The sequence below is a fragment of the Malurus melanocephalus genome, unplaced genomic scaffold (assembly GCF_030028575.1).
Source record: "Malurus melanocephalus ecotype Western Australia unplaced genomic scaffold, MMel_1.1 scaffold_80, whole genome shotgun sequence".
NCBI classification, from domain to species: domain Eukaryota; kingdom Metazoa; phylum Chordata; class Aves; order Passeriformes; family Maluridae; genus Malurus; species Malurus melanocephalus.
In genome coordinates, this window is record NW_026623312.1 from 1,621,882 (window position 1) to 1,640,768 (window position 18,887).

Below are 18,887 nucleotides of genomic sequence, written 5' to 3' on the forward strand. Positions count from 1 at the left end.
CCCAAGAAGCAGAATGCAGAAGTGAAAGGGGTACCTGGCTGCTGTCAATACAAGGCAAACAAGATCCAAGCATTGCCTGGGATGTGCAGARGTCAGTTCTGGTGCTTTCTGAGTGGAGCAGTTGCCAAACCCCAAGTTTGGATCCCTGCTCCTTGTCTTCACACCTAGAAGAGCAAGAGGAAGACGAGGAATGCTCAGAGCTAAAAAACCACGTCCTTCCAACCCTGCTTGGCTCTGCCAGCTGGGATGGCTGCCAGCTGGAGGACAGCATTGCAGGAAAAGGAAAAGTCACTGCCAGTTTGGGAACTGCCAGTGGAACAGCTGCTGTGCCTGCTTGGGGCTGCAGCTGTTGGTGTGTCTGGCATAGAGCTGCTTCCCAGCAGAGCCTGGCTGGCCTTGGGCAGCAGCCTGGAACCTTCACCACACTCCTGCATGGCTGCTCCAGTGCTGGGAGACCTCACAGCAGTGTGCAATTCCAGACAGTGTTCCCACCTCTGGCCTTCGTGCTGGAAACAGAACTTGAGTGCCAAAGTCTCTGCATGTTCCTCTCTGGTTTATGTAAAGATGTGATGCTGCAGGTCCTGTTGGAATTTATTGTGCCCTGCTGCAGGTCCTGTTGGAATTTATTGTGCCCCCATGTAGTGAAAAGAGGGAAGTCACCATAGGAGCTGTGATATCATGGGACCACTGGATGCTGCATTTAATTCTGCATCCCTCCAGCATCAGAAGCTTGAAGTGTCCAAACAGGCAGTTGTGTGCAGAGGGAATCATTGGTCTTTTTCCCCAGTCATTAAGCAGGGCAGGGACAGGGCAGGCCCACAGCAGTGTCAGGGCGCTATGTGCTGAATTCCTGCCACACGCACGGGACACAGAGCCCAGCGCTCTTTGCCTGTGCTCCCACAGGGACACTTTTCCTCCTGGCTTACATTGTTGCTGAATATAGTCTGCACAGCCTCCATCACTCTTGCCACAACTCTATCTTAAAACACACCAACACCATCAGAAAAAATCCCACAGATGCCTTGGAGCTGGCTCTCAGCAGTGACAGCAGTCTTGCTCTCTTCTTGCTGTCTCGCAAGTACGTCTGGTAATAAGAAATCTGAATGTAAATGCCAGTGAAATCTTGTCAGGCACACCTAGGAATCTCAGGGAAGAAAGGCTTGGTGTTGAAAGGACAACATTTCYTAGGGGCTGGAGTAGGGCAGGTGAAGTCAGACATTCACAGACTGTTTTGTCAGGAAAAAAAATGTACATCCAAGTGTGAATGTGCCCCCACAGAGGTGGTGAGTGCTCTGTTCCTGAGGTTCCATGTTCTGCTCCTTTCCTTCCTGTTGCTTTCTGTGCTTTGTGAGGAAAAGCAGCCCAATGCTGCCTGCCCATTTGAGGCATTACAGTAGCCTCTCTGACCTCAAAAGACCTGTCACGGTGCAGCTTTTGCTGGAAGCTATATAATGGATGGGTTATTCTCAACGGGAATATGAGAGCCACAAATCATTTCCACACAGAGACCTGAGACAATCACATTATAGACTTAAAGGCCAGTGGAAAGTCAACAAAATGCCCTTGGGCCTGAGCAAACTTTTGTCCTGGATCACAGAGATCACAAAGTTTGAGAGAAATGGATGTGGTGTTGGAAAATGTTTTTCTGCTCCTGCAATGAAATATTTTTGTTCAGTATAAAAAATAAATCCTTGCCATTTAGCTAAGATTATCAATTTGCGGGGCCTGCAGAAGATAATGTCCAAAGTTGGAGCCTCAGGCTTACTGGTGGCTGTGTCCAGTGGAGGATCCACAGGAGCTGGGCAGGTGGACATTCACAAGCTGCTGACCACAGTGTGTGACCATGGCCCATGTCCAGGAGCCTCCTCCCAGGACAGGCTGTCTCTGCAGCTGCTGGCCATGGCTACTGCAGAAAAAACCTGGGCACACCATGCAATAGCCAGGCATTGGTTTATCTCCCAACAAGTRAAACAAACAAGACGTGGTCATATCAGTGTCTACGAGAAAAGCCAATCTTCTTAATGCAGAGTATCTGCAATTCATTATTCATTTTGGTAAAATGCAGAGTGCACCTTGCTGTGCAGGCCAGCTGCTCATTTATAAAATTGATTATGCATTCTCTAAAGCCATCTCTAGGAGCAGCTAAATTGCATCCATTGCCACCAAAGCCTTTGATATCCCTGTGGCTGAAGAATATTAGAATAGGAAGGAATAAAAGAAAGAGAGGCTGTGTACTGATTTTYGATGTTTGTGAAATTTTGCTTGCCTCAAGAAGTTTCAGGAGAATGTTTTTCTGGCATATAAACTGCCCGTAACCTCACAGCAGGAACACCCCAAGAYGTCTTGCAAAGTCAAGGCTACTTTTCTTGTAAAAGAAGGTAAGAATTTATCTGCTTTTAATTTTTCCCCCAAAATAATCAGGTGCTTGGTTCACATAAGAGCATATTGAYTCTTGGATTTTGTTGCTTTAATCTGACCTTACCTGTGAAGAGTAAAACAGAGAGAGGAAGGAGCACAGGTGATGGAAACACTGTAGGAAAAAATCTAGCAGTCCAGTATTCACTCTATGTATCAAATAGCTGGGCATAAACCTGTCTGAATTTCAACTTTTCTGCAATTGTCTAGCACAATTTTTTTCTTGAAACTTGTCCTTAATGAACTGTTCACCCTCCCCTCTATAAGAACTCTCATATATCAGTGTAGGAACATCAGAATGTAAGGCAGCTACTGCTTGCAAGTGGATCATGAAGAAAATGCCAAAAAATTAAAAGGCTGCATGGGTTTTCTTATTTCCTAGTTTTAAATTCACTTAAACCTTGTATTTCACAGTGATTTTGTAATTAGAGGAGTTACAGATATAAACCTAATAATCCCTGAGTGACAGACTGTGGCATATGTTGTTTATGCTTTTCAAAGTCATCCACAGTCTCTGGCTCTCAGGAACTGCTTTGSGTGATGTTTTTCAGCTCCGAAGAGAGAGGGTCAGGCCTGTGAAAGGATGCAGGATGCTGGAGCTGCCAAGGGCCGGGACAGCTACAGGCACAGCATCGGGTGTGGAAGGTCAGTTTTTAGCCCTTGGGGGGACAAGTTGCTATCACCATGATGAGCCAAGGGTCTCCCACACATTTCTGGGTGAAGTACATCCATGAGCCCCAAAATGGGTCTTTCCCCAATTCAGCAGTCAGAGCTGGAACTGGGTCTGCAGGGAGGCAATTTACTTTGTTCCAAGGCCTTAGTAAAACCCCCTACAGCTCTAAAAGCCGAGGACACAATTGCTGGCCAAGGGCTTTTYGCCCTCTTTTGAAAATACACCGTCCACCCCCAGCTGCACGGGGCTGGCGGAGGTGCTGCACTGTCKGTTTGATGTAAACACCTACAGGGTGCTTACACTGCTTGTTTTATTTCATCCCTCCACTCATGCCTGAGGAACAGCCCTGGTTCCTGCACTCAGCACATCTGCAGCTCTTACACCAGGGACAGCTCCTGCCTCGCAGGGTGCGAGTGGAAGCGTGATGCTGCTGTGAGCTGCACCCTAAGGAGATGCAGGAGCACTCCCTCTTACCTAAAATTRCTCTGCACTGTGCACTGTGTTGTGCTGGTTTTGGCTGGGACAGAGATMATTTTCTTCACATTAGCTGTGTTTTGCGTTTGTGATGAAAACAGTGTTGATAACTCATGGATGTTTTTGTTATTGCTGAGCAGGGCTTGCACTGAGCCAGGGCCTTTCCTGCCCCTCATCAGGCTGGGTGTGCACAAAGACCTGAGAGATGTTTTGTTCATAGCTTTCCTGCTTAAATATTGTTGCTCTATAGGGAAAAAAAAAACAAACCAAAAAACAAAAAACAAAAAAAAACAAAACCAAGCATTCCAAGGTTGACAGAGCTTGACAAACTTGAAATCTGGAGACAGACAGAAAGTCAAACTATCTCTCTGTAAATCARATGCAAATTACAAAAATGAACCCAGCTCAGGCCCAGAGTTTAGAGACCTGACCCCCTGGATCCATAACTATGAGTGAAATGGAGCTGTCTAGCTCCATCATATTTGAGGGCTCTCTAATTATATTTAGCTAGATCTAGGTCACTGCATTCTTTTCATTGCASACTCAGGGCAATATAGCAGTGGAAAGGATATTTGCACAGGGCAGCAGGTTCAGTTGAGTGAAGGTCTCCAGGACCTTTATGGGTAAGGGCTCAGTGCATGTTTGTCTGACTTCATAGGAGTTATGACTTCCATATCTTAATGTTAACAGGATGTGCTTTCGTAGCTACTGCTACTGCACAGACCAAATTTTAGCAACTGAATTATCCTACTAACCCTTCTCTGTACCTTTTCTTTAGCAAATTGCTCTTGGCAGTGCAAGCTTTTAAGATAGAAAGTAGAAAAATATTTCCATATACTCCAGGTGTTGCTAATGCAATCTCATTTTTCTTTCAGCTGTCAGAGAACTAATCCATCTTGACTTGAAAACGTCTCTTGAAGACRCACGCTTCTTTCCATTACAGCGTGGTCAAAAGCCAGCCTGTTCCTTTGAGGATTCTTTTGAAGATTMTAAGCTAACTAGTAGCTTGATGTAACTCTTCCCAGACTTGTTTTTGCAGCAGATTAGGTCATTGAAAGCTCTGGGAGCTTAGTTAGAAAAATAGACTGTCTCATTATTGTCTATTCTCAACACAGAACTATTTCTTCAGTCCTGATGCATTTCTGCACACTGTTTAGTGGCAGCGCTTTCAGTGTAGAAGACCTGCAAGGACGGGAGGGTGATGGAGGAGGAGATGAATATTGATGAAATTGCATCAAAGGAGAGCTCTGTGTGTTGCAGTGTCAGCCGTGTGTGTGTGTCACTGACTTGCACATTTTCTGGTGTTATCTGTGCTGTGTCCTTTGAGGTGCAAAGTGCACAGCTGCAATCCAAACCGTATCAGTGATGTCACTATATTTTTGTGGTTTTTTTTTATGGCTGGAACATGAGTTCAAGGAGGACTGAGCAGTGGCTGCAGACTGTGATGGAGACCACACAGTCCTTCAAAGCACTGTCCTATCAGGAACTTCGTATCAGTAAACTGGCACTGGTGGAAGCTCCTACTCCTTGATGCTATGGCCCTTGTGTTCCATATCGAGCAAGTGCACTTTACTGCAGATTTTCTCAGTAACCTGTTTGGTTTTAGGAGATAGATCTACCAGAAATTTTAAATGCGGGAATAATTGGCTTTTGATTCCTCTGTGGTCCTTGGCCAGGTTAAGCTTCTAGGGTGTGGACTTGATGGAAACACAGGGACCTGAGAGAACATTTATAGAACTCAGCCAGCCCAGTGTGTCTCTGACAAACAAAAAACTCACTCCCCAAATCACCAGGGTGACGGCCAGCACATTATTCTGCCTGGAGTCCTCAGATGTGGGCCTTTTCTGTGTCTCTGAGCAAAATTAATCTCTCCTTCATTTAACAAAAATGCTTTTTCTGTCAAATGTCATGAGAGGATTTATCCAAGTATCAAAACATCTTTGTGTGCACAGTATTTGGATCTTAAAGGGAGGGAGGCATGTCTGCCATTTGCAGAGAAAAAAAACTAATCCAGYTTTGACATGCAAATGCTGTCTAGAAAAAAACTCAAATGAGCACTGCTATCCAGGATCAAAATTTCTGTGCCCAAATATCCTGTGTGGAGTTTTGCCAGCTACACAGCACCTGCATGGTTAGGGCTCAAAAGTCAGCAAGGCACAAAAAGTCCTGAAGGGAGAACTTGAACTGAAATTCAAAATGAGGCATTATGATATCACCTTGGAATTGGGGAATATGTACTTTGAAGCATTTTGTTACTGTRGGCCGTAAGGTTTGTTAGGGCAAGATGTGTCTGCATGGCTAAACTGGGCATCTGAAGAATATGGAAATGCTGCCATTTAAGGTGGTCCTTGGGCACCAATGTCCTCTGGGATCTTCTGAGAAGTGTTAATCAACTAAATCTTTTCAAAAGGAAGTCTTTTAACTGTGCTTCTAAACTGCAGGAAATGTAGGACTGCACAAAGGCCCTGATCTCYTTAAAGGCTCCTTTTTCTAATCTCATTCCTGTTTCACTGCTGTGACACTTCAAACGAGGAAATCTGATGACCCTCTATTGCTCAGCGTTTGGCAATCACAGGTTTTCAAACATGTTTCTATTATTTGGAGGCCAGGCATCACTGAGCAGGACAGATTTAGCTGCAGTAACCTTTTCTAAAATTATCTTGCTAATAAATTAGTCTCAGCAGAATTGTATCAGACCTGTGTGCAATCCCACGCTGTGCTGTCTGCTGTTCCAACATACGCCAGGGAAATTCAGGGGATGAGCTTTGGACTTACACCTCATCCATTCTTGATTGCTAGGAGATGGWGGGGAAAAATGCCTCAAAGTATTTGTAAAAGGGAACAACTGTATTCTATTGGAAAAAAATTGACACAAACCCCAGGCACCTAAGTCCCACTTACAAACCAGAGCTGTAAATTCCCTTCTTTGCTGTAAATCCTTCTTYAGGCAGGCACCAAGTCTTGCAAATCACAGTGCTGTGCCAGTGTGTGCTGAGTGTTTAACAACACCATGTATGGGCCAGGTACCCAAAACCCCATCTTTCTGCCTGGTTTGGGTCTTCAAACAAGGTGCATCTRCAGGGACCATTAGGCAGTGGAAGAACTCTTCAAATAGGGTGTATTCATACTTTGTTAGCCACAAGATCTCAAAACATTGGTTTATGTATTTTAATGCATAATAATGTTCTTATAACAAAGTTCTCAGCCTGTTTCAACATTTCCTTTCCCTTCTTTCCCCTAGGTTGCTCTTTGCTTCAGTATCTTCTGATATGCAAATGGAACACCAAAGTAAATATGAAACTGTGAGTGAGAATCATACAGATATTATCTCCAGAAACTGAAAAAAAAAAAAAAATTGGGTTTTTTCCTCACTGTGTGAAGCAGAGTACTTTGAATTGCGTCTATTTCCAAAAGCAATGTTACTAGAGCTGGTCTGCCACTTATTACAGAAGTAAATGAAGAAACACAACTTGTAAATATTAAATAAGATGAGACAGCTTGATACAAATATTTTACATTTATTGGAGGAGTACAGTAAAAAGGGGACTGCAGATGCATTAGTGGTAACTGGTCCAAAGGAGAAGACAAAGGACTGTTCGAAAAGGGTCTGCAGTTCACAAGAATACTGAAAATCTGTTATATAACAGCCTAGGAAAATAAAAAGTTAGCTTGAGATCTAAAGTGTAACTTTAGATATTTATACTGTAAAGTATATAAAAATTGGCAAATAAATAAAGTTAAAATGCAGATCTATTTAAAATTATAAAGGACCGACAACTGGCAACAGCATAACATAGTTACAATTTTCAGACTTGATTAAAAGCCAGATAAACTCACAAATGTTGTTTCTTTTATTTCCTTTTTTTTAACATGTACTTTAGGGAAGAAGCACCCATTTCCAGTGTTATGTATTATCAATCTGTTTTCACAAATATATTATTTTTAAACAACAAAGAGCATAAAAGGTGCTTTACCTGACATTAGACTTGCTGGTGCATGTTTTGGCACAAAATTGAGAATTGAGTAGATATCCAAAGACATCTGCAAACAGTATCTGCGCCCACCTAAGGCTACTGGTGTCAAAAATCTTGCTTGTGATGGTAAGTCAGTGATCTGAATTTCCCTCCTTTGCAACACCCTGCACCATCTCCAGCTACCAAGAGTTACACAAAGGAAAAGCAACACATGCAATTTTAAAAACAGCAGTCCTACAACCCCAGCCCGTTTCCTCCCCAGAAGTCATTTGAACACATATATAACTATTCTATCCTTTAACAGGAGGTACAAGGCAGGTGTTTAATGTTGGTTTTCACTCCTCAGTGTTTCTTTGTAGGACTCTGCCTGTCTTTTGTGCTCTGTGTGACGAGCCTTTATCATGGGGCTCTTCCCTGTTACATGTTTTCAGCATTTTTGTGAAAATTACGTGGGAAGCTTGGTGGAAAAACAAGTTAACTCGTGATTTGCAGGTAATGGTACAATTAACAGTGGAAATAAACATGTCAAGCTGTATCAATTGAGACSCAGTGCAAGATCAGGTCCCTGTACACAACAATAATGCCAATCTTCTGGAATTGCAGGTCTCAGCACTTCGTGGTGAGTGGGATGTGTATAATTACCACTGTAAGCAAATGCTGTATGACACAGAGAAGTCAAATTTCAGAAAGCAAAACGGATGACAATAATGAAAATTAATACTACCTGAAAAGGTCTGTTAAGAACAAGGAAGTTCACAACAAAGCTTGGGTTAAATCATTGCTGTTGATTTTGAAGACAGTGTTCCAATCTGGCCTGACAGCAAAATGTCAAGGAGCACATTTGTTTTTATAATTCTCCCTAAGTGGAGCAGGAAGTTCTGTATTGTACACTAGACAGTCAAAATGTTGTTCCTCTGATCTCTTTCAGGATGTGGACAAGTCATGATAGAGAAAGGGTTTGAAATTTAATTAAAAATGTCATTTGAAAAATGTGCTTCACCTTGATTTTTTCTGTTTTCATACGAACACATTACCTGGGCATCAAGGTGTAACAGCACCACAATATTTCTGAGTTAAACATAAGCAGGGGTATATTTGGACTTTTCTGTCACCAGTGAAAGGGTGCCATCTATGGTACATGGAGCCTTCAGAACTAGGAAATATTTGGGAGATGCAACTGTACAGCTTAATAAGCAGAGAGCAGAGAGTGCAGCTAAAGTGTAAGCTTACTGCAGCCCTCTTTAAAAAGTAGAAAGAGTCTTTGAACTGAGGCAACAGCTCAGAGYCAAGTAGTTTACACATCAGTAATGCAAGAACCTTCTATTACTTCTTGCACTTAACAATTAYGGAATTCTTCATATGTTGAGAAAGACTCAGCTGACTGAAAAGACAGTACTCTGTATTTTTTTTTTAGTAATGCAAAGTTCTGACCCATACTTTCAACATTAGAAGGACTCACTGATCTGATTTTTCTCTTGAAAACCCYATTTGCCTTACATTGTTGAAGAGTTTAAATGGCTGGGTCACTTACTGTAATCACAAAACTTAATTTAAGTACTTATTTATAAATACTTGTATTTCTAAAACTAGATGACAGTTCCAAATAGTAGCAATTCACGATTTTTCCAAAAGAGCTTCTCTGCTCAATGTGAATCCTAGGTTATCATATTGGTTCAGAGGCCAYATTTATCTATAAACACAAAACCAATTAACTCGAGTTTTATTTACAAAGTCTTACATTCTGGGAGATAGAGGAAGAAAGAATCTAGTTCATGGCTCTTCTATGTTATCAGTTTATGGCTTCAGTCAGGTACATTTGAGGGCTTTATTTATCCACTTTTTCATTTGGAGAAGGCATATGTATMTGAGATCTCTACATGAAATACCCTCTCACAGCCACAAAATCAAACAGCTGCAAAACAACAATGCTTGTAGCTAGTGACCTAATTAGCCTTTTATCTTGCAAAAAAAACAACCTAAATAAACCATCTGAAAATTCTACCTTAAGTCCTGCCTTGATGATGCCTRAGAAAAAATGGTGCTCCGAAACAGCCAATTATTTACAACTGCCTGAAAATGAAGTTAACACCTRTGTTCTGTTTCTGGACATACATTCCATTTTTAAAAGAGATTATATTTCATATTTATCAGATCTCTTAAAAACTCRTTGTTTGGAATACTGGACTTGCCCTGTACTTTATAATTGCTAATTGAAGTCCTGTATTACTGAAAGTGARGGACTTCATGAAAACCACTCAAAGAAGAAAAAAGTGTGTAACTTGCTTGGTAGTAAGGGTATTCTTCCCTGACCTGCCTCAGAAGAATGCTTCCAACAGTATCTGAAGTCCTTTTGTGCTTTAGGGAAAAAGAAAAATTAACTGGCAAACTCTTCTTTAATAGTAATCTATTTTATGCTTAGCCATAAAAATGATACAAATCCAAGTGCACTGGCATAACTAATATTTCTACTGCCTTCAAATGGGACATGTGTTACAGAAGTGGACTCTCTCAGCTTCTTTCTCTTTATTTGATCTTCGTAACGAGTTATTATTTATGACAATTATTTTCACAACTGCTGCTCTTAAATACAATGTTTGATGACACTATTTACACTAGTTTAGGTCTTAAAATATTTCACTCTCTCAAGTCTGTGAGTAGCACTGAYGTTTACAGGGTATGACAGCAAGAATACTGGAAACAGGGCTAGTATTTAATCACTACTGTTAATATTTGTGCAGCAGCACATCTGGGAAAATGGGAGGGGAGACATTTTTAAATGCTTCTGAGACTTAGTTACTCCGTAACCTCAGAAAAATGTGGAGTTTTCTTTTTCTTTCTCTATATCTTTACTATGGGTGGAAAAAGGTTAACAAAATAATTGTAAAGAGATAACAAATGGGAAACTTCATCGGCAGTTTTAATGATGTGCTTGTAGAATTTAAGAAAGCATAATAGGTAGTAAAAGATGAAAAAATGCTTAAGTACGAATAACCTACTATTTCCCTGACTAGTTCGCCTTTCTGTCAGTAAGAATGGGCTTTACACGCTGCAGTTCTTACTGATGCCCTTCTGGTGATGTACTTCCCAATATCAACTTCCAAAAAAGTTTTTGGGAACTCTGCAAAAAGGCATATTTTTGTCAAGAAAAAATGCAGTATAAGGGTTAAATGAAAAGCTAGTTCACTGGTTTTCAAAGAAAGTAATGAAAATGCACATTTCAAAGATAATGACWTGGTGGGATGCTAACGCTACAAGATCACCTTTTGCTGAAGCAAAACTTGTATACTTGTTACTTTTCACTAATTTACTTTCCATAAAATAAAGAGGCTTAGGAAACCTTATAATTTCACTGATGACTGGATTTGGAAGCTAATATACACTTATTTTCTAYTAAAAACAAACTAAGGATGCACTTTTTGCCATCAAAGCAATTTTCTTAAAATGATGAATGTAATTCCTAGAAAAAACATGAAAATTAGAGGTAATCTGTTGAATTCCCTCTCACATTGCAAGCTGAGGATAACAATATTCAGAGTTTCCTATCATTAACAGTGTAAAATAATTCGGGATTCCTTCAGGGTCCCCCTGGGTTTGACAGTGCCAGTGTAAGAACCTAACCTGAAATCAACACTTGCAAAAGAGACTGAATATTAACTGCTTTTTAAGTTCTCTATGACAGACACAGTACATGAGCCAAATGGTCAGGGTGAGATTAACCTGACAAGATTAAGTCATCAAAAGGCCAAGGAGAGAAGATATTGCAACTTTGCTTCTGGAATGCCACATCTATCTTTTAAATTTCATGGYATGGCAGGCTTAGTTGTGGATTCTACTATGAGAAGCCCATAGTATCTATAGGCATGGATTCCACTTCCTAAATTGTATAGTTTCAACAATCAACTGAGACATGATAAACAAGTTCTGCCACAAACTGTTAAATTAATGATATGAAAAGTTTAAATAATTGAAGAGACATGTACCTGTGTTGAAATTTATTCWATACCTATAAAGCCATCCTGGTATTCTCCCAAAGTGTTACCAGTTTTGAACTGAACTGATGCCTACTTCAGGAGCAGTAAAAAAAAATTTCTAAAGCTGTAGAAATCCCCTGTTCTAAAAAGACTTCAAATTTAAGCAGAAGTGTGATATATATCTATGGAGGTTAACCATTTCAGAATAAAATCTTAGTATGGTTTTTGTCTTTTTGCAAGAGTCAGGATGGTGACTGGTTAATTTATGAGAAATAGAACAGYATTTCATTTTACCAGAATAAAGCAGTATTTCTTTTCTGTCAAAAGGGCATATGGCAAAGAAACAGTCCATCTCTCTCACAGAAGAATATTTTTTTTTTTTTCCACAGAAAAGCTATGAAGGCTGACACTGTTTCCTCACTTGCAGACCTTAGGGATGCATACATAAGGAAATACAGCTGAATGAACCTCGGATTTTCCCAAATGATTGTGAAACATTCCTTAGGTCTTAGTACACTTGCACTTGCATTAGTGTGTTAGCAAATTAAGGCACAGACTCTGTGTACTACTTAGAAGCATACAAACTAACAAGAATGTTTCCTATTGCTCTTGAAAAATATCTCTGGGCTACTCGAAGTACAGAACTAAGTAAATATATCCAGTACACTTATAATGAAGTTTTAATTTATGCCACCAAGTTTTCCACGCACTACATTTTCATGGGTATGTGTATAYATATATATATATATGCTTCCTTATCTCCAAGAAAAAAATCACTTAACAAAATGCAAGAAGCACTCACCACTCCTTACAGCTGATACTGGCATTTCCACCCCAAACACAGGTGATATGCTYCCACACAATCATTCACTGTTGCAGTTGGACACTAATTCCTATGTAACAGACAAATTCTTCTAGACTACACATATTTTGGTCACACGTTGCCCTAAACCACCACTCAGCACTACTGTAAATATACTTTAGAGAGCAAAAGAAGATGTGGACAATAGAAAAGCCACCCTAAAAGAAATAAAAACATAATGTAGCCACTGACTTCACTACATCTCAACCCCACTGTAACACTAAAATATAAGGCTAATTAACATTCCAGATGCTGTGTTACTTACAATCCCTGTTTCTTACTTGCATTAGCAGCAACTGGTATCCCTTGATCTGAACATCTTAGTAAATTCATAGGAATATTTGAAGCACCTTAATGCTGGAACTCAGACAGGGACACTGTAACTTGTTCCTATTTCCACGTAGAGCCCTAGAAAACAATTCCAGCTGCAAAGAGGACCCAGACTCAAAGAAACAAATGGTGCCTTTCCTCCCTCCCCTATCAAGTAAGTTTTTATTCTTTCTGGCTTTTTTTTTTCTTAATATATATTTATATGTATATATATACAAACACAAGGTTTATATTCTTGGTGCATTTAAACCTTGTTTATCCCCAGTCTTTTGATATTTGATTGCAATTWTGTAAGAAAAATAGAAGGTTAGCATTTCTACTCTGCTGTTCCCTGTCAGAGGCTTTAAACATACTTCTTGCTTTTTGGTTGTTTGAATAACTTCCTCATGCCATACAGAAGTAGTATTTTTCCTTTGGACACTATGCAGGGAATGTTCTTTTGTTTAGAATAAACTTTCGCAGGCTCCAGCTGCATTCTGAGAATTTTTACCAATTTAAGGAAAAAAAMCAGGATCAAAAGCAAATCTAGCAACACATTCATTAGCTCCTCTAAGATCAATGATATTTGTTATCTGCTGGTACTATTAATAAACCTCTTTTTCTTTGCCTGCTACTTTTACATATTCTTTGGAAGGCAGATGGTTTGCAGTATTTCTTAGCACGTCAAGACTTTATACTGGGTTTTTTTTCTAAAATAAACATAGGTCACTGTAAAAGAAGCATTACTGAATTCTGATGGCATTGTAGGAAAAAGGCGGCATGATTTAAGTAGATCACATAAAAAGTCAGAAGTATTTCTATTGCATGGTAATACATGAACAAGTAATTCAACTACAAAAGAAAATTCTGGATTTCTGCATTCAGTAAGCATGTTTGCACCCAGAATCTAAGCGACCTTCATGCTTCACTTAAATATATCATTTAGAGACTTTAAAAAACAATAAAGTTTCTAGTTGAAATACTTGTCAAAACTGTCTTCAGTTTTAAGGCCAACATGTATGATAATTCCCATATTATTATGTTGACTTAAAGGACAGGGAAAGCAGAGAGCACAGTTGAAAGTAGAACACCTCTGAAAAATGCCACTAGCAGTTATTTCCTGTAAAACAGACAGAAGCTACAGTCCCTTAAATTTATAGTATGTGCTTTGCTATGTACATGTAATCTAAATTACAGTACTACTGTGCCTGGATATATAGCATTTTGCAGTATGTATCTTTAATGCAGGTGTAGACACCACTCAAGATGATACATCAGTTAATTTCAAAGTAATCCTACAAGACTATTGCAAATAATGCTGTATAAATGCATAGTGTTTGAGGGAAAAAAATTACTTCACTGGAAAATAAAGTCCCAGACATTGAGCTTGCCACTTCTTCATCATTATGTCACTTTCTTTTTGATTGAAGACAGCTCTTTCTGAATCTCACTGAACTTTGGCCTGTTTTCTGGCTTGTAGTCCCAGCACCTCTGCATTATTTTATATATTTCTTCTGGACATTTTTGTGGTGCAGACATTCGGTAGCCTGGTACACAGAAAAAGTGGGGAAAATTTTTAGGGGTGAAAACTGATGCATATTGACAAATCTAAAAGGAAAAGGGCAAAGTTCAAGAGCATTCCATTTTAAAAGACCTTCAAAGCAGTATAAGGAACATCTTCAATACATAACCTATACACGAGAGATAATTATGAAACTAATTAAAGCTCGGGTACCAGTGACATTTAAGTGGGAGATGGTAAATTGTCAGTTTGCTGCTCATCCCTAATAGCATTAACGTGCTCGGATTTGTTTCCTCTCTCTTAGGTAGTAGGTACCTTCTGGTTTTCAGCTTTCCTTTCTTCCATGCAGTGAGGAAACTGATGATAAAAATTAAGATGGGAGTAAGTTTCCTTGCTCTTTTTGAAAATGTATCAACTTTTATTCTCACGTTTCTTCCCTTTTTTGGCTCCTTGAGGAAGTCCCTCCCCATATCCTCTTTATTAGTTACACTTTTTTCTCCCTCTGTTTTCTTAACTTTTGTGTCTGTCCATCTTATCTCAACACTCCTTTTCTCCTGGTTTGCTTAGATAGGCAGTGGCTTCCACACGTCTCTGCTCTGACTTGGCAATGAGCAGGGAATGGACAATCAGTTAAGTAAATTAGCAGCTAATCATTCAAAAGTCACAGGTAAGTGGCCACTCAGGCATATCATCAATACCCTGGACCACAGAGGTGTGCTCACAGCAAGGAAGACAATTTCCCAATGAGAAGGAAGTTGGGAAAAATGTCAGGAGAATTATATGGATGAACAAGGAGCTCCTGGACAAAATCAAACACAAAATCTGGTACTGGGAGGAATTAGTCACTTCCATGCCCAGTGACACAATGCAGAAGTGGTAACTGAAACATGGGAAATTCCTCCTGAACATCAGGACAGTGTGAGGGTGAGGGTGACTGAGCACAGGCTGCCCAGAGACAATGGCATCTTCACTCCTAAGGATATGAAGAATCCATCTGGATGTGATCCGCTTGACTGSGGAGGCTGCACCAGATGACATCGTGAGGTCCCTGCATAGCTCAGTCATTCGTGGGCTCTGTGACTCTGTGACTTGTGAAGTGCGTTGGCACAAAGGACTCTGCAGATAAATGCCGCTCCCTGACTCCAGACCCACTGCACAAGTCTCTGCATCTCCCTTTCTAAACAACACTGACCTCTTAAAACATACAAATTTTGGGGGTTTTTTATACTGCATGTATCTGCTCTAGCTACTGGATGAATGCACGTGACTTAAAAAAGAGTGGCTTGGGATCAAGGATCTGATCTGGCCTTTAAGGAGACTTGGGTAGTCACCTACAGTGCTTGTACCACTATAACAAACACTGGCAATGTGTGTACATCAGCAAGCCAGGGTTTTTTTGTTTGTTATTTGTTTTAAATAATTTACAAGTTTTACTAGTTTAGAAGAACCCATTTATAAATTATACAATAGTATTGTGTAGGGAAAGAACAGCTCTGAAAAGCCACTAAAATCGATAAAAATAAATCAAAGTCCTGAAATCCTGCTCACAGTTATTTGCTATTTTAAGTAAAAGCCTTGCCATTATTCTGTAAAAGAGAAGTGCAGCTTGCAATGCTCAACTAGCTCACCATTCTCCACCATAAATTGCTAAATTCTTCTATGAAATGATTTAATAAAGAAGATGGAATGATACAGATTTTTTTCTGGCAGTTTAGAATATTTATACCTGCATTAGCATAATCTTAAATAATTCATTCTGTTCAAGCTTCTGCTTTGCACAGCAGTAATTCCCTCCTTTCCATCTCACCTGTTAGTTCTGCAACAATGAAAGTCAGCATGCTTTAAGTCTTCTAACCTTTTAAGTTACTGGTCAGTATATTCCTTTTTTTTTTAGAAGGCCTATATACCACCTACTGTTCCCAGAGAGAAAGATTCAGCAATTTAGAAAACATACCATTTTTGCCAAAGTTGCTACAAAACTCTTGTGTTATTTCTTTGCTATTTTATACTGCATCCTTACAATTTATCCAGCATTCTTTTCACTCTCTATGAATAATTACCTTTCTCAACTTGCTCTCGTGCTTGTTGGTTGGTCATTCCAGGGTATGGGCACACTCCCAAACTGAAAGTCTCCCACAGAAGGATTCCAAAGCTCCATACATCACTCTCAGATGTGTATCTCCCTGAGAAAAGGAAAAACCCTCAGCTTAACAAACAGAGAAATTAGTATTTCAGATAATTATGGCCCAAAATTTTCTGTAAAAGTGTTACTTTTACAGAAGTGCAAGCTTCAAGTAAATAAAGCTGTAGGTACAAATAATATGTTCTACAGATTTCAGACTCTCCAGTATTTAAAAGAATAAATAAACAAACTATATTAAAGTCAATACCTAGAAATAACATAAGCTAACCTTAAGCTCTTATATACAGACCTCACCATGTCAGTCACGCATGTTAGGAGTTTCTTTCCTTCTTAATGTACAAAACCATTTTTCTTTTAACAGAAAAGGACAGAAAAATGTCAGGGTTTTCCCCCTTATCTACAATCACTTTCAATTAGAAATATTCTTTAAAAAAATTACCTTTCCCAGTTCTCTATTATAGCATGGCTGTGATTATTCTGAGAGGAGCTACCCCAAACACCATTCGTAAAGTGTGAAGGAGGCCTGGTTCTCAAGCTTTGAGAAGCTGATCTCTGAAAATCAAAGTATGGCTACACCCTGGAGAACTGATGCACCCAATCTGTTGAAGAAAAAAAATCAGGCCTGGTGGTTCCACTGCCTCCAACTATGCCTCAGAGATAATTAAATAGATAATTGATAGATAATTGAATTCTAAGCCTCTTTATGGAATGTTAGCTTTCTATTACATGGAAAGGAGACATTTTGGAGCAGATATTTCTATTGCCCCTGATGGTTTAATCTCAGAAAGTTATGGCTCCAAGCTTTTTGCAGTAGAATCAGTGAAAATGTTACCTTAAAAATCCATTTTCAACATTACTTTCAACATTTTTCATGACTGCTCTTCTTTGTACATACTATTACTTTGTATTTATGCATCTTTATTCTTTAAAAATTCACTTGTGAATGTTTATCTCTATGTTTATGTTTATCTCTAATCATCAAACAAACCAAACTAAGCCAGTTCTGACCAGGAAAAAACAGGTAAATTATAGTGACAGTGATGGCAGTGACAACTGTTCTGACGTCAGAAAATTACATTTACTCCTAGACTAAATACCGCTCCCAGCTGTGCTATATTAGCTTGTGTGCCTCATAGTTGGAAATTTGGATATTCACTGTGCTCTTTGGAGTAAGATTGGTTTTCTTGTCTGTGTATCAACTCCCCACGGTTTGGGATCCAGCAATTTAACACTTTTCACAGAAAGCATTCAGCAGATATAAGACAGGTGATTAATTAGCTGGTTTTTTTTTTTTATTTTTTTTGTTTTGTTTTGTTTCGTTTTTTTAAAGAAAGTCCAAGTTTTGTACAGTTAATTATATTTTCTGCTATTACATTATTATGGGGAGGAGGGGGAATATCTGCTCAGAAAGAAGCCCCAAGTCCTCCACACATTACTATTAACATGACAAATAACTCAAAATACCACATTGGTAAAACACACGTATCAAATATGTGTTTCAATTTTGGAAGATCAGGAAGTAAAAATACCTTATACTTCTAAACATGTGCTAGTTTTGGTGGGGTAAAATTGATTTTTCCACAGTGGTGGGCACAGAGCTGTGTTTTGGATTTGTGCTGAACACAGGGTTGATAATTCAGAGATGTTTTTGTTGTTGCTGAGCAGGGGTTGCACAGAGGCAAAGCCTTCTCTGATTTTCTTACTGCCATGCTGGTGAGGTGATTCCAGGGCCTGGGAGTTGGGAAGAGATACAGCTGTGTTCCCAGTTGCCCAGAGGSATATTCCATACCTTGTGACGTCATTCTCAGTGTATAAAGTGAAGGCAAGAAGGAGGAAAGGGCTGATGGGGTCTGTCCTCCCAAGTGACCACAATGCTGTGGAATGGCACTGAACAGCACTCACAGAACCAAAGGTTCCATTTCTCAAAAACCCCAATGGCATCTGAATTTTGCTTGAAGCTTCTGACACCATGCCCTAACCACTCCACTTGACCTAATCTGATGCTAGAAGATTTCTAGCCTTCACAACTTGTGTTTTTTTCTTAATTTAAGATACTTTATACAGACAGCTCTTAATTTGTCATACATGGTGAATTCAGAAGAGACTAAAAAAAGAACTTTTTTTGTAGCTTCTCAAGCACTTTAGCATTCATGAAATGGCCAAATGATGCTATTCCTCATTTTGTTCTGAATTTTGACATCAAGGACTGACACAGCCAGTGGTTACCACCTAGTTTGGAAATACTGCAGATTTAGTTTTACTTCATTCTGGTGTCTTAAATAATTTCAGTCTTACCTACACAAATCAACACAGTTCTTACAACCATATTACTAGAATGGAAACCAATAAAACACAATCCACTAAGTTTTACTCATATCTTTCAAGGAAGTGAAAATAATTACCATTCCAAAACACACAGAAACCTTTTATGACATTTTGAAAGTTGAGTATTAGACTGATGAATATATTAACAGATGTTTGAGACARGTTATTTCTGCAGAAAATGACCTATAGCTGTTTGCACCTGTATGTGCTGTATGAAAC

General features: G+C 39.4%; 1 protein-coding gene across 2 annotated transcripts in view; it reads right to left on the minus strand.

Moving 5' to 3' along the window:
* Positions 1 to 6,717: 6,717 nt before the first annotated feature.
* The window catches only part of FER (FER tyrosine kinase), a 136,478-nt gene continuing 124,308 nt past the window's right edge, over positions 6,718 to 18,887 (minus strand). Inside the window, exons 17-18 of one of the 2 annotated variants that reach the window (XM_057367529.1) lie at positions 16,261 to 16,383; positions 6,718 to 14,225 (exon numbers count right to left, since the gene is read on the minus strand). In XM_057367529.1, coding sequence (XP_057223512.1) covers positions 14,083 to 14,225; positions 16,261 to 16,383 — 266 coding nt within the window. In that variant the 3' untranslated portion in view covers positions 6,718 to 14,082. The remainder of the gene's footprint in view (positions 14,226 to 16,260; positions 16,384 to 18,887) is intronic. The other variant, XM_057367528.1, reaches the window with a different exon arrangement.